The sequence below is a fragment of the Cryptomeria japonica genome, chromosome 1, assembly GCF_030272615.1.
Source record: "Cryptomeria japonica chromosome 1, Sugi_1.0, whole genome shotgun sequence".
Taxonomy (NCBI): Eukaryota; Viridiplantae; Streptophyta; class Pinopsida; order Cupressales; family Cupressaceae; genus Cryptomeria; species Cryptomeria japonica.
In genome coordinates this window covers 229,663,196-229,685,472 of record NC_081405.1, presented here as the reverse complement: position 1 = coordinate 229,685,472, position 22,277 = coordinate 229,663,196, and the positions used below count along the sequence as shown (strand labels likewise).

Below are 22,277 nucleotides of genomic sequence, written 5' to 3'. Positions count from 1 at the left end.
GTTAGTAGTACAATTAAGAATTTGTTCACACCATTTCGAGAGTGAAATTGGGAGGTGAAAATTTCTAAAGAGACCAATAGAGTTTGTTATTATTGTACCTCAAAATTAGTGGAATATAATAGCATTACATCATAGAGTATATAAAATATGAGTGCATGTGCATTAGTTATGTTAATGCTTTAAGAGTAGAATCTTCAATAGTTTTATTTGAGGGGAAGCATATAGCTAATATGAAATTATTTGATCAAAATTCATAATACCAGAACCATGATCAAATATAGGGATCAATCAAAATAGGGGGCATGCAAAACAATGTTGTGGTGTTCCAATAGGACCTATATTTAGATTTTCATAATGAGAAGAATGATCTATTATATTTGCTTCAACTTCTTCACTACCTGTCGTTCACATTCACATTGTTATCATTGCTGCTAGTGCATATTTTCTAATGTTTTTGTGTGACGACAAATTGAAACCAAAATATTTTCAAAACTACTTACAAACCCTCTCTAACAATCTCTTAAAAAAAAGTCAAATGACATACCTAGATGTAATGGTTGTTGTTGATCCAGGTGATGTCTTCTTTGAATCTTTCAATTCTAAGTTTATAACTTCTTCGTAATATATAGCTATATTACATGGGCAGGCATCCCACCCCTCAAACCCCTATCCTTTAAGTGTAATATTGATCAATGATATCTCCAATAGCAATAAGACACAGCCTCCAATGCACAATCAACTGCAATAAAATTATAAAACATCACAGATGTTTTGAAAGTTTCAATTGCTCTTTTGTATATTAGGGTGAATAAGGGGCACGGAAGGGTCTGTGGGACCCTTATGCCCATTTTAAACCCAATAAAAGATTTCTAGATGTCTTTTTTTAAAACATTAAACTATGTCTGCTTTCTGTAAGGGACACTTAAGCCATCTTTGGCCACCTTGGGGACAGCTAAGCATCACCTATGTTTCTTGTTGTCTCCAATTAAAGGGATGCATTTCCTAAACATTTCCGAAATTTCTCAATTAGGGGGACGGTCAAGGGATGGGGACGGGGGTTTGAAGAGTGGGGACATGTCCCCATGTAACACAAGTTGTTTTGTATTTAAAGCTCATATATTTTGTAACGTGTTAGTTTATAACAATCAAAGTCATCGTAATGTGGTGATACCCCAAATAAATAGATAATTCTAGAGATCATGGATAGCTGGGTCCATTATACCTAGTTAAAATTGTTATATATGTAGCTTGTGTATAATCAATTCTATTTCCCAAGCAACACAACTGTATGTGATATATTCACATCTATCAGATAAGTATTTCTTTCATTACCTTTTAGATGTGTAGGTGCGTTACATTTTTGGGTTTGCAAGAGATTCCATTGATCTTAATCTTGTGTAGTTGCACTTGCTAACATCACAAGTACTACATAAAGGCTAAAAGCATTTAAAGATTTCAAGTACATGATCAAAAAGAGTTTTGATCTAATAGATGAATCTTGATCAACAGAGGAGATAAAAAATTTGGACTGCTTGAAGGATAGCGTTTGGCACATACTAGAGAGGAAGCAAAAATCTTTGCAGACCAATGTGTTTTAGGAAAGATCAATGGCTGGAAAGCTCTTTCCCGACCAAGTGTATGCCCAACCAAGTCAATAGCATTCCAAAGCATAAAACACTTTGATAAAAGGCACTAAACATTTATAGAAAAAGGGCCTTTTAAAGCATTGATAACCTTTTGGTTAAATAGAAGTTTAAATCATTGAATAAGCTTTGGATAAATAGAGTGTTAATATTAAACATATAATTGAAGGTGTACAAGCCTAAACACGAACTGTTGTATTATTCATAATCATTTAAATATGCCACATTTAAGAAAATAATTGCATTTTACTGCTTCTATGCCTACATCTAGCTCAATTTTGAGCCAAGCAGCCAAGTTATACAAGATTTAGAGAATGCAAGGACAAGAACTTCAAGAAAACAAAATAGTCCAGCCTAAGCACTAAAAACAAAGAAAACAAATTCAAATTTCCATTAAATTGAAAAATCCTCCATGGTTGTTAAGCTATGTGTACAACTGTGCAACCTTAGCAATATCAAAAACCATCTATTAGTGGCATTAGAACTGAAATACGACACCCTAAGTAAAATTGCAACAGTAAGGAAGTTGTGGTGAGATGTTTGATAACTATGAATTTTATCACTTCGATTACCGCGTTTTACTCTCTTGTGAACTCCTTTATCCAAATTTAACTTCTACTTAATTGTCTAAAATTTTATATGGTTTTTACTTTTTACTAATGGATGATAAGCATTTTAATCAACATATGATATATGACCTATGTCATACCATTGGGAAAATTAAGTACTTGTTAAACTAAACTCTTTTGTATCTTCAAAGTAACATGGGTTTGTCTTCAAAGAATCAAAACAATTTACACAAATCTTAAATCCCTCATAAAACATACACTTTGATCCGAATCCAAATTCAAATGAGTCTATGATACCCTTCTTTGAATTTGATACTAAATTATAAAAGTCAGAAAGGATTACTTCAATTACAAAGTGAATTTCCTTTTTTTGAAATGACACAATGTTGAGGAATTGTTATAAAATAGTGCAATCAAAAGCACAAAAGAAAATTATACCTTTAACTCACGGACCAGCTTCCCATTAGAACCATCCCAAACTTTGATTGTGCAATCCTGTGAACTACACCACTCCAAATCATGTTATTATCACAGATTCACAACAAAGAAAATAAAATCCACCAGCATAGTTTAAATTTATATTTCAAAAGAAACTTCTGCTATAGTCAAATCAAAGGAAAATGACGGAGCAGTAAGTGCAGAAATTGTTGAGGATTAAGAAAAGTATTAAAAAGGGATCCACCCTTGAAAATGAAAATAAAAAGAAATGAGATTAATCTCTTCAGGTGAGGCATTGTTGTTAATGAACACAAGAATATTGGCATCTGAGGTAAAATCAGTGAGGGATTACCCAAAGTATCTGCCTGTTTTAATACTTTCAAAGATAAATAGACACATTTAATTAAATCATTAAAGTAAGCATAATCAATTGAATGCAAACTGTTCAGCTACACAGAGACAAAACAATTCCTCCCAACCACGATCCTAAAAGAGACCTCAATACACATACAGTACCAATCTAGGATGTACTTTCTCTAATGAAATCCTCAGAGGTCATTGCGTTCCACATCTAAAATGGTTGAACAAATATTGTAACCAAGATGATAACCAACTGAGGCTCTGTCTCAAAATGGCTTATAATGATCTGGACATTAAATATCCAACGACACATAAAGAAGGGAGCTTAACACATGCCATTAAACAGGTGCCTAACAGCATTCGCATTGTCCATCTACCTATTAGATCCAATATAAACTCACCACAGGATTCTTGTAAGAGAGAATTTCATTCGTTGCTAGATGAACTAATGCATATAACATACCCTTCATAATCATACTGCCAAGGGCACAATGACATGCTTGGTTGTGGAGCTAAGTAAAAAAATGTAGGTAAATGACAAAATAAAAATTCAAATTTTGTATGGACAAGAAAGGTGAGGGCATGTTTATTCAATCTACATATACCATGACAAGCAGTGGACAAGTACAAGGGAGGGAGGAATCGAGATAGAGAAATTAAGAAGACAATGAAATCCATACAAGCATGATAGGCAAAGGAAAGCTAGTTATATATAAAAATGAACCGAATGTGAGGAATCAATGTGTTGTTGGATAGGATATTCCCAACCATGCTAGCACCTCCACAATGAGGGAAACAAAACTGCTGGACTTAGCAAAGCAAGGGATTCATTCAAAATAAGAAGGCACTAAACTAGGGAAGCTGCCTCTCAAATGTTATATTTGGGTTTATTTAGTTAATGGAGAATCTATGCAGTCCAAAGCCCTTTGTGAATTTAACTCATGAAGACAAACCACATCATTTGATCCATAAACAAGGAAGATATTCCTCACACTTGTTTGTCAAGCATGGATTTTTAGTCTCAGTTCAAGAGAATGAAAAAAGACTGAATTCAAATAGGATTAATTGAACATGAATATGAAACATAACAAAGAGCAGATCACCATGAAGGAAGACAAGTTTACCTTGGAGAAAACCTCTCCAAGTGAAAATTCCAGCTGAATGGTCAGCACAATCTCACTTAGCACTCCAAAAATGGCATTACAAAGAGGTCTCAACCCTTAGGTTTGCTGGAAAGAATTCATACAGCTTTGTCTAAACTTTAAAATGATCCCCAAGAACTCTCCAATCACCTCCCAACTCTTCTTCTAAGAAAGTCTCAAAACACTCAAAAAATTCAACTGTAATCTCCAACTACAGCCCTCAACAATGCATGTAAGCCACTAAGAATGCTTTACACACATCCCAGAAGCATTTTTTGTAACATTACAATACATGGAGCCAAGAAAACACGCCAAGAGGAGAATACATTGAGAGCTAGAACATCAGTGGATGCCACAAACTGTCATGACAAAATTGCCACTTCTGATGGAGAGGTGATTTGTTTTAACCAGTCATGACAAATTGCTGCCATAGAGATGAACTTGCTACAGAAAATAATGCTTGCACCACTTGCCAAAACTGGCAATTTTGCTACAATCAACAAAATACTCGCTTTTAGGGTTTTCTCACATACTGAAGATAGCACATGGATCTCCCAAACCAGCCTGAACATTCTCCAACATCCAAGAAGTTGTCCATTGTCCCAAACCATGGCCTGAAGTACAAAAAACATATCCTTTAAAAGTCGCACCTCCTGAATCTAAAGGTTCTTTGTCCCCAAAAACTGTAGACACAATAGATGGAGGTGGAGGAACCCCTCAACTAATAACACATAACCCACTTTGCTTTGCACCATGATACAAACAATAACCAAAACTTGGTACACCTCTATCTCCAACTATATGTGTGATAAGAAGGAACATTTCTTTAACATAGACAAACTTGCTCAACAATGGTTCTCTCCAAAGAAAAAATTCTTGTGTTTCCACTCATTTTTCCATACAACATAAAAGATTTCTCATCTTTGATGAGGCAGTATTTGTTATCCCACCTATAGAACACTACGTTTCTGTCATACATGTAGGGACTGCCAAAAACAACAACACACACATCTAAAGGAGCAACATCTACCATTATTTAATCAAAACAAAGTTTCAACTAAAAAAATCAACTTGCATTGCATACTAACTAGCATACCATAACCATCTTTGATGCAACCAAACCTATAAGGCTAAAGGTATAATTTTAAGGCCAAGCTTTTGCACCAATTTTGGAGAAACCAAGTTAGTTTGAGAACATGAATAAAATAATGCACCAACCCTATCACAATCAACATGAAGCTTGATGTTAAACAATGTTTCTTTCACCAACAAAACAACTTTCCCAGTAGTGAAAGAAAGCTTAGAATCCACTTCCAAAATGAAATCAATTACCTTAGGTTATTTAACATTTTCAACAAAAATAGTCGGGTTCTTTTTATCCTTCCTATATTGCTTGTGAGGGTTCATTTCTAAATGCAACATCCACAAAGATTTTTCATGAACATCCTTACCACAATGATCACAACAACGTACAGGTTTATTTCTTAGTACTTGTGGACTTTACCTGTCCTTGGCTTTGGTTCCCTTACCCTTAGGCGAGGATGGAGGACTGCCAATTTCAAGGCAATGAGCTTGGGCACATGCTTCATCTATGTCCACCAATTCAGAAAGCAAAACAAGTCTGTGAAAATGACCATCAAGACTTCTTCATTTTGTGCATCATTTTTTAATTTGTACAGATCTATAGATTTCACCAGTGTACACTTTAGACTTTGACCCTCTTTTTGTTTTAAGAGTTATCATTCCATAAATTTTCCTATGTTACAAATTGGTCATAATTGTTTCTTGATCAACTTTTTAAATTAGAATTTATCGGAGCTTGTCTCTTTAATGCCATGGAATACAATAGACTGTCAAAACTAGTCGAAGCATAAAAATCAACCCAGCAAAACAATTCTTTTGTCCTAAGGGAAGAGCATGCATGCTAAAGTATACCTCCAGCTGTAACAAACAGTGATCAAGCTTGTCCATATCCACTTCAACTTTGAATGGTGGGATCTCATTTTAGCCTACGCTTTGAACCAAGGCTTGTTTAGAAGACTCTTTTTGCTTTTTGAAGACTCCCCTTCTTCATTGGAATCGGTTGGAACCTTACCTTTGTCCAGCCTCTTAATAAGTGACTCCACCAAAATCTTCAAGGCCTCAACGGATTGAGATAGGCTTGAAATGTTAGCCTCCATCTTGAGGAATATTGCTTCAGCATCGAATTCTTCCTCACTTGTCATGCTTCTAAAATAAAATTTCCCACTACAGAATTCATCTCTTCTGTAATGTCCCACCCTCTCTGGGACACAGAGTTTTTGAACAGTAGAAGAAGAGCACCTAATTATTCTTTAATTAGATTAATAATACTATGTCTTTTCTTTGAATGTGATCTTTCAGAGCTAGACAGAAGTTGCAGAAGATATAGCTATTTTTAGTTTGAAGTTTTTTGAAAGGAAGAAGACAAATGCCTTCTTCTAATACAAGAAATAGATTGAAAACTAATTTAAAATCACATTTAAGCTCAATACTTATATCAGCATTCTATTGAAATTGAATACAATAATCTTCTGGTAATAGTTCTATTACAAGCAAGTGAAATCCTTATATCGCTACCAACATACCCGGTAGTTTTGAGGAGGAAAGTTGAACTCCAGATATACAAGGTGGCGGTTGATAAAGATAAATAATATGATGAAAGGCAGCGATTAATAAGAATTAGTGAATAAAGATAATTACTTGCTCAATACGTATAATGAAATAGTTAATAAAAGAAGACAATGATTAGAAGAAATACAAAAGAGAGATTAATAATAAACGAAATGGTTACTAGCAAAGAGACACATCTTTATATAGGGTTATAACTATTCTAGGGATGCATCTCTTCATGAATAAGGGATATATATATATATATATATATATATATATAGAAAGGAGATCGAAGTGTGTGAGAAAAGGATGTGAGTGGCAGTGTATATATGTATTTTTGAAGACAATCATTTTTGTGTACTAAATTATGGGAAAGTTGTAAATGAAGATATTGTACCAGTTTTAGAAGAGGATTAAGAGATGTGTGATGTGTGTGATGGGTGAAATATCAATCGGACATTATACAGATTTGCATATGAAGACAGAAGACATATTAATGATGATAGAATACAAGTGTATGCAGATATAGTGGAAGGATTATGCAGCATTTCATGCAGACTATTACAGATCTAAGGACATAAAAGAGATTTTAGCAAATTTGAAGAAGACTTCATAGCAGATTTCAGGAAGACTTTATAGCAGATTTGAGGAAGATATTATAGCAGATTTGTGGTGAAGATTTAAAGTAATATTGCAGGTCCATCATCTATTGAGTTAGCAACATTGTCAAAGTGGAAAATCAGATTTATGTGAAGTGGGTCGGTGCTCACAAATTCTGAAGTGGGAGTTGGTGCTTCCAGTGGGTTGGTGCTCACAAAATTCAGATTTGGGAGTTGGTGCTTCCAGTGGGTTGGTGCTCAAAAAAATCAGATTTGGGAGTTGGTGCCTCCAGTGGGTTGGTGCTCACAAACTTAGGGGTTGGTGCCTCTAGTAGGTTGGTGCCTACAAACATTGTAAAAGAAGATATCCATATAAGCATTTATTGCCGTGGTTTTCTACCGTAAGGGTTTCCACGTATATATCTTGTGTTCTACTTGTGTTCATATTAGTTAGATCACATATGAATGTTGGTATGCAATGAATAAGTTATTGAGATCAGTTATATACTTGTGATTGAAGTTGAAAAAGTTTAAATTGGTAAAATTCATTGTTATACTGATTCACCCCCCCGCTCAGTATAACTGTGTGCTCTTCATTAGGACGGTAAATCCTAGCAGCATTTCTCACCGTGGTTTTACCATCTTGGGTTTCCACGTATCTTCTTGTGCATTGGTTTTATTGTGCGAGTGATGCATCTTTTCTGATTTCAGTTTGATGCTTCCATTTAAGAATCCAATTAAAAAACTTTTAATAAGTTGGATAAGAAGTTAAAGTTTTTTTTACTACTAACTTTACTACTGATTCAACCAACACCCCCCGCCCCCCCCCCCCTCCGTAGTAAACCTGTGTTCTAAAATTGGCATCAGAGACACTGCTTGAAAAAGACCTAAATAATCTAAGTAGATTCTAGAATTACAACACATGGCTTGTCAAGAAGGTTCATCTTCTAATAAAGCACCACTATTTGATGGCACTAATTATGCTTTTTGGAGCATTAGAATGGAAAGTTACCTGTCTTCTCTAGAATTTGATGTTTGGATGTCAATGGTAAAAGGTTATACTATAACTGATCCTGCTGAAAAAAGAGACTATGAAAACAATGCTACAGCGAAGAATGCTATTCTCTGTAAATTATCTAATACTGAGTTTGTGAAGGTTATGCATTATCAAACAGTCAAGGAGTTATGGACCAAGTCGAAAAGCATCTATGAAGGAGATGATAAGGTGAAGCAGGCAAAATTGTAGATGAGATAGTAAATGAGAGAAGAGGAATGTATTGCAGACTGTCTCCTCAAAGTTGATGAGATAGTAAATGTAATTAAGGGTCTAGGTGAAACGATGAAAGATTCAGTCATTGTGCAAAAGGTTTTACGATCCCTGCCCTCTCGATATAATGCAAAGATTTCTGCCATAGAAGTGGCAAGAGATCTCAGCAAACTTTCAATAGATGATTTAGATGGTATTCTAACATGTTATGAAATGAGAATGACAGATGATGATGAGTCACAAAAGGAGGTTGCTTTTAAAGCAACTAAAAAGGTGAAGGATGAAAGTACAGATTCAGAAAAAGACTTAGAAGAATGATTGGCTAACTTGGTAAAGTAATTTTAAAAGGTCGGCAAGTTCAAAGGAAAATTACACCTTAAATGCTTCAACTGTGGGGAAGTTGGACATTTTGCAACAAAATGTCCCAATACTAATAGTGATGAGGAAGAAGGATTCAAAAAGAAACACAAAAAACCATTCTCTTATAAGCAACAAAAATTACCAAAGAAAAGGAAAAGTTTATACATTAAAGATACCACAAATTTTGATACTAGTAAAGATTTTGATATTGATGATCGTGAAAATTCATTTATGGCAGTAGAATCACTTACTCCAGAACAGAGTGATGCTGAATCAAGCAGTGATGCAGAAGGCGAAATAGATCTTGAAGCAGAATTGGTATGTGCTTTAGAAGAAATCAGCAGATTGAAAAAGGAGAGATCACAACAGTTAATTTCAGCCTTGAAGGACAATGAAGACCTATTGAAAGATGTTGAAGCCAAAAATCAGATTATTATAAATCTGAAAATTGAACTCGAAGAAGGTAAGAAACAGGCAGAGGTAGTAACTTTTAAAATCTAAAAATTGTTCAAAATTAGAAAGTGAAATAGTTGCTTTAAGGAATGAAATCAAAAAGTTAAATGTGGTTTCTGGAAAACAAGTTAAGTTTGGAAAAAGTTCAGAATTACTAGGTGAAATGTTGGCTAAACAAAGACAAGATAACAATAAATCAGGATTGGGATTCGAAAAAGGTAAAGTCCTGGTAGTGCAAAAATTAACGAAAACTTTGTTGAAACCCAAAGAAAGAAAAAGTGGTATCCTAGAAGATTTTACTCATTCTATGGCTATTGTAATTTTTGCAACTATTTTGGTCACAAAGCAATTAATTGCAGGGTTATGCCAAGAAGGAGAATCAATTTTGTTAGCCATAATTCATTTGATTCTTTAAGAAACTTCAATTTGGTTTGTTTTAAATGTCAAAATGTTGGGCATACTACAACAAATTGTCACATGAGTTTTGCAGCTACTAAAAGCAAGTTTCTTAACAAGAAGGTAACAAAAGTTTGGAGAAAAAAAGAGAAGAAATCTTTGGTTGTTGAAACAGCCTTGCATGCAAAAAGAGAAAATCATTGGATAGTGGACAGTGGTTGCTCGAATCACATGACACGTGATAAGAGTAAGTTTTCCACTTTTACTGATTGGAATGGTGGTCTAGTAAAATTTGGAGACAGGTCTTCAGTTCAAATTTGTGGTAAAGGTTCCTTGAGTATTAATGGTATTTTAGAAGCAGATAATGTCTGGTATTTTGATGGGCTAAAATACAATTTACTAAGTGTCAGTCAAATGTGTGACAATGGTTATTTTATAAATTTTAATACTCAAGGATGTGAGATAAGGAAATCTAAATCAGGAAAATTAATTGCTGAAGGAAAAAGAACTGAAAGTAATATCTATGATTTAAGGGAGGAAATAGGTAGAAATTGTTTGATAATTTAGGTTGATGAATATTGGCTTTGGCATAGAAGACTAGGATATGTAAATTTTGACAACCTTGTGAAAATGAATTCTATGAATTTAGCAAGTCACATGCCTAAAATCTAAGTCACAAGATTCAAATTCGAGTTCGAGTTTGGCAACAACAAAATTCAGATGAAGTTCGACAAGGGTAAAAAATTCGAAAATAAAAATCGACATTAAATTCGTCTTATATAAATTTAATTTTTTAAAATACAAATAATATATTCACAAAAAGATAAATAGATTTTAGATTTGTTCATACAAAAACATCTAAAACCAGTGTAAAATTAAAAATTAATTTAATATCACATACATAATAGATATTATATTTAATAAACAAATTTACCATAAAAAATATAATAATCATTCATCAATTAATAAATATTAAATTTAAAATATATAATATTATATTTATTAATTACAAATATTAAAATTTCGACACAATATTTTAAACATATATAATATTATATTAATAAATTAGAAATATCTAACTTTAAATATAATTATATCAACTTTTGAAATATTAAAATGTAATTTTAATAAATTCAATAACTAATAATAATAATAATACTATCACTTAATGATACTATTGTATAGTTTCAAACTATGTCAAGAGTAAAACTTTCCAATCAATCCCTCGACACAGACTGTTGTAGAATCATTCGAATCGTTGAAGAATCCCTAGGAAAGTCTGAATGATATTTAACGCGAATTAAACACATTATTTCAAGAAAGATTATTGTAAGCTCAGGCGGAACCCTAAAATGGTGGAAAAATCCTCTCAAACTCTGAAGAAGCAGGGAAAAAACCTGCAGAAAACATTATCCTGGAATATATTTTATTAAAAATGCTATGCCATTTAATCCGTACGAATTCGAAGCGAATTTCAACGATTTTTTAGTAGTTTTCTGAAATTCGCCGAATTTCGAATTTCATGGGTGATATTCGGCGAATCCTGTGACTTAGCCTAAAATCATAAAGCCTAAAAATATTGTTTGCAAAGATGTCAACAGGGAAAGCAAACTAGAATTATTTTTAAGCCAAAAGAATACTCAAGTTTGCAACCTCTTGAATTAGTTCATACTGATCTTTGTGGTCTAACTAGAATAAGGGATTGAAAAATGACAGGTTTTTTATGTTATTTGTAGATGATTTCTCTAGAATGACATGGGTGACTTTTCTAAAGGAAAAATCAGAGGCATTTGACAGGTTTAAGATTTTTAGGGCAATGGTTGAAAATGAAAGTGGTTTTCAGGTTAAATGTCTTAAGGTCTAACAGAGGTGGGGAATTTGTTTCTAAAGAATTTGTTGCATATTGTGAAGAACATGGTATAAAGAGAGAGTATTTTGCAGCAAGGACACCACAACAAAATGGTGTAGTTGAAAGACGGAACAGAACAGTTAAGGAAATGGCACGAACTCTACTTAATGAAGCAAAAATTTCTAACAGGTTTTGGGTGAAAGGAGGACACACAACAGTCTATATCCTCAACAGAGTCCAGTTGAGACCAAATAGTAAGAACACTCCATATGAATTATGGTATGGTAAGTTTGCTTCAGTTAAATATTTTAAAGTCTTTGGGGGTAAATGCTTCATTAGAAGAGAAAAAGATGGATTGAATAGTTTTGATTCCCGATGTGATGAAGGCTTGTTTCTTGGTTATTCTACTCACAGTAAAGCCTATAAATGTTATAACAATTGATTGAAAAGAGTGGTTGAAAGTGTTATGTAAAAATTGATGAAGATGTGCAAGAAGATAACTCTGAAGAATCTATTGTTGAAACTAATAATGGTGTTGAAAACAATCCTAATACTTCTACAAATAATTATGGTGAGAATAATTCTACAACAAATACTTCTAATGATGATGATGAAACAAATTCAAAGACTGCCAATGAAATATCTTTTGAAAACATTGTTGAAAGGAAACCTTCTAAGTTTGCTAAAAGAAATCATCCAAAACAACAAATTATTGGGCATAAAGATGTTTGGAAAAAGGTTGTTAAAACTTATAATGAAGAAGCTTATCTCTCTTTACTTTCTAAAATGGAACCTAAAACATACAAAGAAGCTTGTTCAAATGCTAGTTGGATTAATGCAATGAAAGAGGAATTAACTCATGTTAAGAAAAATAACACCTAGGAGTTAGTTCCTAGACCTCCTAACAAAAATGTCATTGCTGCTAAATGGGTGCTTAGAAATAGGTTGAATGAGAATGGCAAAATTGTTAGAAACAAAGCTAGATTGGTATGTGAGGGTTATGCACAAATTGAGGGGATTGATTTTGAAGAAACATTCAGTCTTGTAGCCAGATTAGCAGCAATTCATATGTTTTTGGTATTTTGAGTTTATAAGAACTTTAAAGTCTGGCAGATGGATGTGAAATCATCTTTTCTTAATGGATTTTTGGAAGAGCAAGTGTATATGGAACAACCAGAAAGCTTTGTGTGTGCAGGTAAAGAGGATTATGTTTGCAAGCTAAAAAAGGCCTTGTATTGTCTTAAAAAGGCACCTAGTGCTTGGTATTCTAGGCTCGATCAACATCTTCTACAGCAAGGTTTTCACAGAGGTAATGTTGGCAGTAACTTGTATTTCAAATCTATTGATGATCAAGTGTTTGTGGTAGTTGTTTACGTCAATGATATTATTTTTGGTGGGAATGATGATGTTTGTAAGAATTTTGCTACTCAAATGCAAACAACATTTGAAATGTCCATGATTGGAGAACTATCCTATTTTCTTGGATTGCAAGTGTCACAGTTGGATGCAGGCATATTTGTTATCGGGAAAAAGTGTATAGTTAATAATGTTAATTATCAACAGTTAGTTAGCCGACGGGTAGGTAGTTGGAGTCGCGACGGTTGGGTCGCACCCCTTCGGCAGTCATATATTGTACCACCTTTGGGTGTTGAGACATGTAATGTTAGTCGTGTGACATGTAATATGTACGACAAATATAATATGAACATCCTTTGACATTAATGGAAAGATTATTCTGGTACTTCTTTTGTATTTGCATTGTGCATTACTGTTCGATTTCTGTATTCTTCCTGTTTACCCAGTGAGGTAAACATTTGGCGCCGTTGCCGGGGAACGAACCCGGGTCACCCGCGTGACAGGCGGGAATACTCAGGAAGGGAAGACACGGATGGCGCACAGACACAATGGGCCTACCCGTTGGTGAGGTGAATCCCGAGGTCGACGATGCCCAAACAGAACTCTATATAGGAGAAGACACTGCGACGAGAGAATTTTCGATTCTACTCCAAGTAGCCATTCAAACCCACATACGACGAGAGGCGGCGGAGGCAGGAGTCCCACCAAGTGCCGTGTGGACAACGTTGGAAGTGAGTCCGGAGGTAAATCGGTTGATGAACCATCTCCCTCGACTGCTAGCACAAGCATCGTTGGCACAACAAGCTCGCCTGGAGGAGATTGCCCGGGAGGAGCGACGCCAAGAAATTTTGCAACAGTACGAGGAACGGGAAGCAGTACGAGATGGCGCCAGGCGCATTTGAACCGTGAACCATACGGGACGGAATAAAGAACACTTATTGTAATAATTATGTCATATTGTTGGCATAAACTTGTCTACCACATTATGAATGAATAAAAGTGTTCTACTTTTTATGTCATTAAAGCGGTCTGGGAATTAATGCCCAATACACTGAATAAAGACAAAAATAAGCAACAATATATAGATGAACGTGCAGTAGCCCAACGTGCCTTGATCCTTGAACAGCAAGCGGAAAGGCGACAGAGGTATAAGCGAAGAGAGGAGGAACGCTCCGAAGGGGACGGTGAGGCCAGAGGCCACCCACGGAGTCGGGAGGAGTTACTTGCGGAAACCCGCCGCAGGATAGAGTGTACCCAAACTCAGTTGAGGGAGTTGAGGGACTTGCCACACACACCAGAGGCTAGCAAAACTCCAAGGAGTGGGGAGGAGGCAGGAGAGGGAGAAGACACCGGGGCTGCCAGGAGTGTCGGAGGGACACCGGGGCACGGCGGTCAAGCACCCCTTATAGGATCTGACCCATCAGGAGTAGGACAACAGCCACTACCAGTAGTAAAAAGGCAAGGTATGGCACAAAAACAAAAACTTCCAAAGTTCCATGGGGATGGGAAAGAAGACCCTGTCCGCCATTGTCGCACGTGTGAAACAATTTGGGGAGCGAATGGTGTTACCGATGAGGACGATTGGGTAACACAGTTTCCCGCAACACTGAGGGGCGTAGCCATCGACTGGTTTTCGGACACGGATAAGGCCAAAATTGGCACATGGGCAGACCTAAAGAAGGAATTTCAAGCAGAGTTTCGTCTCCTAAGAGACGATAATGAGATCGTAGCTGAAATCTACGGCACGAAACAGAGGAAGGACGAGACTGTCCGAACCTACAGCCGGCGGCTCAAAGAACTGCTAGGAAAGATGGAGAACCAGCCGGCAGACGGATTGAAAAAACGGTGGTTCGTGGAAGGCCTAAAGAAATCCCTTAGACGAAAAATGAAGATAGTACCCCCTTCTTCATATTCGGACGCCTATAACAGGGCAATGGATTTAGAAAGTGAACAGAAGACGTCCAAGAAGAAGAAAAATAAATCCTCGACGGACGATGATTCCTCTTCGGACAAAAGTGATAGTAGTGATGACGACTCTAATCGGAAGGTACGGGCTCTCCAAAAAGATATGGAGCGAATGATGAGAGAGATAAAGGCAACAAAAGGAAGCACAAGCAAGGGCGACGAAGGGGAGTTATGGTGCACGGACTGCCGTACCGACGGACACACCAAGGGGTCTTGTCCGAAAAAAGCATTTTGTGATATTTGTCAGATTGCCGGACACCTTACCAAGGAGTGTCCGTACAATATGAGGACTCGTAGCCAACAGGTTCTCTTTGCAGAACCATCTGCGTCAGCCGGCACGTCCCAGCCTGCGAGCAACAACGCCTCGTCTGGCGGCTACCGAAACAACAGGCGAGGAAGAGGCAATAATAACAATACGAATAATAGAAGCCGAATCCAATACGACGCTAAAGGGCGGCCGATGATACAATGCCGAGCTTGCAATCACTGGGGGCATTTCGCTAGAGACTGTACGGTGGAGGACGCACCACAAAAACTTTGCAAGTGGTGCGGTCCCGGGGACCATGATGATGGCAATTGTCCCAAATCTGGCGTGAACCTATTGAATGTAGAAATGGAGGATGCACTCGCCATAACGAGGTCCAAGACGAAAGCAGCCACTTATCCAGACCCCCGTACGGAAAAACAAAAGGCACTGGAGGCACGAGCGGAATTGGAGAAGGAGATGTTGAGGAGCAAGGGTGCACAAAAGCTGGCGGGTACTTCTCGTTCTGAAGGAGAAACAAACATTATAAACCAACTGTTACAGGTCGAGATACCTGTCAAAATGAAGGACCTCCTGGAAAGTATGCTGCACTTGCGAGCGACGTTGTTGCAATCCGCAATAGTAACCCCAGTAGGCCAACCAATACATGGCAAGGACAACCTTGGCGAGACAGCAACAGACCCATTAACCCTGACGATCAACAATGGTAGACACCCAGCAGTGGTGGAAATGGGTATATTGGGCACCATCCTGACCGACACAATTGTCGTCGGCGGGTCGGGAGTAAATGTCTTGCCAGAGGAAACATGGAAAAAATTGGGTAAACCTACTCTCTGGCCGTCCACCTTTACTTTATTGGGAGCAGACCAACACGGCATCAAGCCGCTGGGCACACTCATGGCGCAACAGGTGACGATCGGAACACAGCCATTCGTCCTGAATTTTGTGGTCATCCCATTGAAGAAGAAGGGGTACGACGCCATCCTCGGCAGAGGCTGGTTGGTGGCGGCCAAAGCAAATCACAATTGGAAGAAAAACACCTTGTCCATGGAAAAGGCTGGCCGAAGGTATACCATTGACCTCAAAACTCAACAGGTCAGTGAAGAGTTGGCGTCGGAGTCAGAGTCCGACAGAGACGATACCGACGAAGGGAAGGAGGGCAGGGAACCAAATGATGAAGGCATCTTAGGAATTCAAGCCTGTTCTAAGGATGAGACGGATTCTTTGAGAGGGCTCTTCCATTGGCAAATGGAAGACTATGAATTATTGTATGGGTGCAATATGTTGGGGATCGAAGGACCTGACATGAACGAGTTTCCGCCAGAGTACGGACAATACAAGGAAGGGGATGTCCCTGTGGATGACGCACCAGCGCACAAGTTTGACAGAAGTAAGCCCATAAGGTATGAAGAATCCGCACTTCAAGTTACAAACCTTGGAGAACCTTCAGAACAGAAAAATATTCTAGTCGGCGACGACTGGAATCCCGTCTTAAAGACGGCGGCGTTCAAATTTTTTACAGAATACAAAGACGTGTTCGCTTGGACATATAAGGACCTCAAGGGGGTACCACAAGAACTCTGTGTACATCGGATCCCTTTGGTTCCCGGGGCCGTGCCCGTACGGAAGAGGCCATACAGAATGAACAAAAATTATGCGGCCAGGGTAAATAATGAAATCGACCGCATGCTGGAAGCAGGGATTATCTTCAAGGTCCAGACGAGTGAATGGGTATCACCCATTGTGATATCTTTGAAAAAGGAGGCCGATCAGATAAGAATCTGTGTAGACTTCAGGTGTTTGAATGCTGTCACAATTAAAGATCCATTTCCCATACCATTCACAGACACCATCCTCGAGGAAGTCGCGGGTCACGAAATTTATTCATTTATGGATGGATTCTCCGGATATAATCAAATTTCCATTGCAGAGGAGGACAAATTGAAGACCACCTTTATCGTAGAAGATGGCGTCTATGCATACAACCGGATGCCATTCGGGTTGTGCAACGCGCCAGCTACCTTTCAACGGATAATCCTCCATATCTTCGATAAAATGTCCGTGGGAAACTTCAAAGCATTCTTGGATGATTGGTCCATTTACAGCACGGAGGAGGCACATCTGGCCGCACTTGGCGAATGCATGGAGAGATGCCGACGAGCCCGCCTCGCCCTAAATCCCAAGAAATGCAGATTCATGGTGCCTCAGGGCAAGTTACTAGGGCACATCGTCTGCAAGGCTGGACTGAAGACGGACCCTGACAAAATACGAGTCATCGTGGAGATGGAGGCGCCCGACGATGTCACCGGCGTCAAGTCATTTCTTGGACACATCGGGTATTATAGGCGGTTTATTAAGAACTTTGCCCAAGTATCATACCCACTTGATAAGCTGACACGAAGGGGGGAGCCGTACGTCTGGGGGACGGCCCAAGAAGAGGCTTTTCAAGAGTTAAAATCACGATTGGTGGGTGCGCCAATCTTGACATACCCAGATTGGGACAAAGAGTTCCATGTACATGTCGACGCATCCAACTTCGCCATAGGGGCCACCCTAGCACAGGTCGGCAGCCACGGGTTGGACCACCCAGTATATTTTGCAAGTCGACTCTTGTCAAACGCGGAGAGGAACTACAGCACGACGGAGAGAGAAGCCCTCGGCATGGTATACTCCGTCCAAAAATTCAGACATTATTTACTGGCGACACCATTCACATTTTATGTGGATCACCAGGCGTTGATGTATTTGGTGAACAAGCCAATCATCCAGGGGCGGATTAGTCGATGGTTGTTGCTGTTACAAGAATTTACGTTCAACATCATTGTCAGACCTGGCAAGAGCCACGTCATAGCCGACCAGCTATCACGGATCAAGTCGGGAGAGCCGGCCGAAGGCATTAGCGAGGATTTTCCGGACACCCATCTTTTCCGCATTGCCATCCTTCCTCATTGGTACACCAGTGTGGGTGAATATCTGTCAACATCAAAATTTCCGAAGGAAATGCCACCAGGTGAAAGACGGAAACTTGTATTAAGAAGCCAAACATTCCAACTTATAAATGGTCTTCTCTACAAAATGGGACCTGATCAGATCCTACGACGATGTGTCTTGGAAGAGGAAATCCCAGGAGTATTGAGAGAAGCCCATGAAGGGGCTGCTGGAGGGCACATGGGACCGGATACGACAGCAAGGAAGGTCCTACTAGCTGGCTTGTGGTGGCCGACACTGCATAATGACGCCAGAGAATGGGTGACAAGTTGTGATACATGTCAGCGTGCTGGGCGACCATTAAAAAGAGATTTCATGCCACTTAACCCGGCGCATGCTCAAGAATTGTTCGAAAGATGGGGGTTAGACTTCGTTGGTCCATTAAAACCGAGTCGCGCCCGACGATGTAGATACATTGTCGTGGCGACAGAATATTTGACCAAATGGGTCGAAGCCAGGGCGTTGGCAGACAACTCCGCCGTCAGCACGGCGAAATTCATTTATGAACAGATTATCACCCGGTACGGAATACCGATTCAACTGACAAGTGATAGAGGAGGGCACTTTGTAAATCATATTGTTCGACTACTGACAACCGAGTTCAAAAATTTTCATTCTCTATCGAGTCCGTACTATCCCAGGGCAAACGGTCAGGCCGAGGCAACCAACAAAATCATCGTGTCGGTAATTTATAAGTCCTGTGGGATGGAAAAGGAAGACTGGGAAGAGCGTCTGCCTTTAGTACTTTGGGCGTACCGCACAACTTACAAAGTAACCACCGGGCAGACACCTTTCCAATTGATGTATGGCCAGGAGGCTGTGGTACCGATCGAATTCATGGTGCCAAGTCTCAGAATCGCCATTGACAACAAACTGGGTGACATGGAAAGCCTTCGAGAGAGACTATACGCCTTAAATAAGTTGGATGAAAGACGGACGATGGCACAGTGGGTGACAGACGTGGCCCAACAACGCAGGAAATACTGGCATGACCAACACATTCGGCGGGCGAGGTTCACACCGGGCCAATTAGTCCTAAAGTATAACGGAAGGAACGAGATTAAGCCCGGCAAGTTCAAAGTGAAGTGGCTAGGCCCTTACAGGATCCAAGAGGTCGCCGCCAACGGATCCGTCAAACTCTCGACCCTCGACGGACAGGTAGTCCCAGAGGGCGTCAATGGGTCGAAACTGAAAGTGTATCACCAGAGGGTGGAAGCGCACAGGAGCAGCCCGACAGGAGGCGCACAGTCGCAGTCAGCCAATAAATGAAAATAAAAGAAATTCAAAAAAAAAAAAAAAATTGAAAAATGTATAGGAAAAAAATTGAAAAATATTGGGAAGAAAAAAAAAAAAAAAAAATTGAAAAAATATATAAAGGAAAAAATTGAAAAACATTGGAAAAAAAAAAAAATGAAAAAAAAGTTAGAAAAAGGGCGAAAAAGACCACCGCACGGTGGCCACGTAGTGGCACCACCGTGCGGTGGCCACGTGGTGGGACCACCCACGGTGGACACCACCGTGCGGTGGCACCACCGTAGGTGGACACCACCGTGCGGTGGCACCACCGACGGTGGGACCACCGTAGGTGGAAGCCACCGTGCGGTGGCACCACCGACGGTGGGACCACCGTAGGTGGAAGCCACCGTGCGGTGGCACCACCAACGGTGGACACCACCGTAGGTGGAAGCCACCGTGCGGTGGTAGTCGGAGGTTAAAAAGCCGCACAAAGCGCGAAGGAAACAAAAACACCGCACGAAGACGGAGGCAGCCGTGTGGTATAAAGTCGCACGAAACGGATAGAATGCAGCGCAAGCACACGAAGCGGATGGAACACCGCACAACCACACCTACCGAAGGGAAAGCTCACCGCGCAAGCAGCCGACGAAGCACATAAAACACCGCACAGCCATGCAATTGGAGGGCAGGTGGAAGTGATTCATTAGCAATTCATTAATAGCACCCAACAAACCGGAAACAGGCATGCAGGTGGCAGTGCTGATCCAGGTAGATGGAACCGCTGCTGATCAGAAACAAATAAAGGTGACTGAAACGGCTCCGCTCCACCAAGCCTGAATTTCCCTCTGTCCCAGAAAACACATTCGAGAATAGCGCTTCAAGATGCTGAGTTGAAAGCTTGGTGTAATTGGGAGACAAGCTACCGTGCGGTAAAGGAGGAAGTTTGGGCTGAGGTAGCTACCGTGCGGTAGATGAAGAAGGGGGATTCGGTCGGGAAAGAAAAACGCACCGCACAATCTTCGCTCTTCCGTGCCTGAGGCAGTTAGCCGTTTTTTTTTTACTACAGATAAAATCAAGAATCAGTTAGAGGAAGCTAATGGAGTCCGCGGGAAAAAGAAACTGGAAAAAACAATTGCAGGATAGCAGCCATAGGAAGCCTGATGCACGTATTCTCCCTTCAGGTGTTCGAATAGCAGGTGGCACAATGGAAGCCAGGCAGAAGAAAAAGACACCACAGCAGTCCACCGCACGAGGGAAGAACACCTCCACTTCACAGAATATCACTTTTGAGGGATTGAATGGGGTGGAATGTCGGAAATGGTGGCAAGAGACGCCGGATGATAATTTGGTGAAAACAAGTCTTCGCCGAGCAGGGGTAGAATGGGCTATACGGATGCCTGTGTTCGCCATTCGCGAGTACGAGGGAGCATTGCGGTATATGGTTGATACCTTTGATAGCCGCTCACGGACGAGCACATTTGAGTATTTGGGGAAGGATATCACCATATCCTTCAAACCTGCAGATTTCACCAGAGTATTTGGCATCCCAGGCATACATGGCAAGAAAGTGGACTTGAAGCCGAAGAAGATGACACGGGAAGAAAAGGAACATTGGATTAGGCGAGTGTCCCGAGACTTGACCCCTGCAGAGTTGGCGAGCATCGTAGACGCCACGAAGGGTCGTGGGATGCGCCGGTCCTTTGTCGCAGAGGGTCACTGGCGATGCATTATGGACGTCATCAAAAGCAGGTTGACAGGGTCGGGTAGGGCATCAGACATCGCTCTACCACAGATAGTATTGATGAACGGGGTGATGAACGGAGTCGTCTATGATTGGGCTACCTTGTTATCCGAGCGGAGGTGCGCCTTCTTGATGATGGAGCAGCGCACCTTTTACATGCCCCACTATGCCATTGGACTGTTCTTGGAGGCTACGCGGGAAGCAGTGCCCGAGGCTGAGTTGGAGGTACGGCCACAGGGACCCTTGGCGGAGGGTGAGCCTCCTATCATGCATTGGCGACATCTGGATATTGGACACTCTTCCGCGAAGCGGAAACGGGTATTAGAGACCACCGCAGCAGAACCAGATAGTGGGCGAGAAACTTCTAGCAGTGCAGAGGATTCCGAGGATTCAGAGGATGAGGACGACAGTAGTAGTCGGGCCACAGACGAGGGGAGGATGGAGCCCGTCGGAGAGCGAGTGTTGTTTGCACCACCCACACTCCCACTTGGCACACTTGTGGGGTCGTCCGTAGGCAGTACTTCGATTCCGGCATTCGGACAGAGCCGCACGCCCGTTACACTTAGGCCCATGCAGCCGGCCGCAGCACCTTCCGTCATACCAGCCGCAGGACCGATTCCCGCAAAGGCATGTACTGAGAGCACGGCAGAGTTGTGTGGTCCACGGCAGGGAGGCGTGGCAGAGGAGATGGTTGAGACGGCGCCTCAGGTACGACTGGACGTCGTGGGATCCGATGCAGTGGTGACGGTTGCGGCCTCCTTGTTGGAGGAGCCCGTCACGGGACATGTCTCCGAGGGGGAGAGAGGGTCGGAGGTGTTGAGTGCAGTTCCATCAGTGGCGGCTATGGGGAGTTGGCTGACCCAGAGATTCCAGATGACAGTGACGCCACCCGTAGGAGCAGCTGTACTCTCACCTCGGCGAGAGCCTCCCACTGAGGTGGTGGATCTGGAGGATTCCTCGGCGGAGACGCAGGCACCGGCAGAGGGACAGGTCCTTGGAGAGGGTGTTCTGGGCCAGCA

The 22,277-nt window shown here is 40.5% G+C and overlaps 1 protein-coding gene across 1 annotated transcript in view; it reads right to left on the bottom strand.

Annotated features, from left to right (window-relative positions):
- Positions 1 to 22,277, bottom strand: part of LOC131035336 (notchless protein homolog) — a 131,778-nt gene that overhangs the window by 53,730 nt on the left and 55,771 nt on the right. The window contains exon 7 of the mRNA XM_057967013.2: positions 2,651 to 2,714. Coding sequence (XP_057822996.2) covers positions 2,651 to 2,714 — 64 coding nt within the window. The remainder of the gene's footprint in view (positions 1 to 2,650; positions 2,715 to 22,277) is intronic.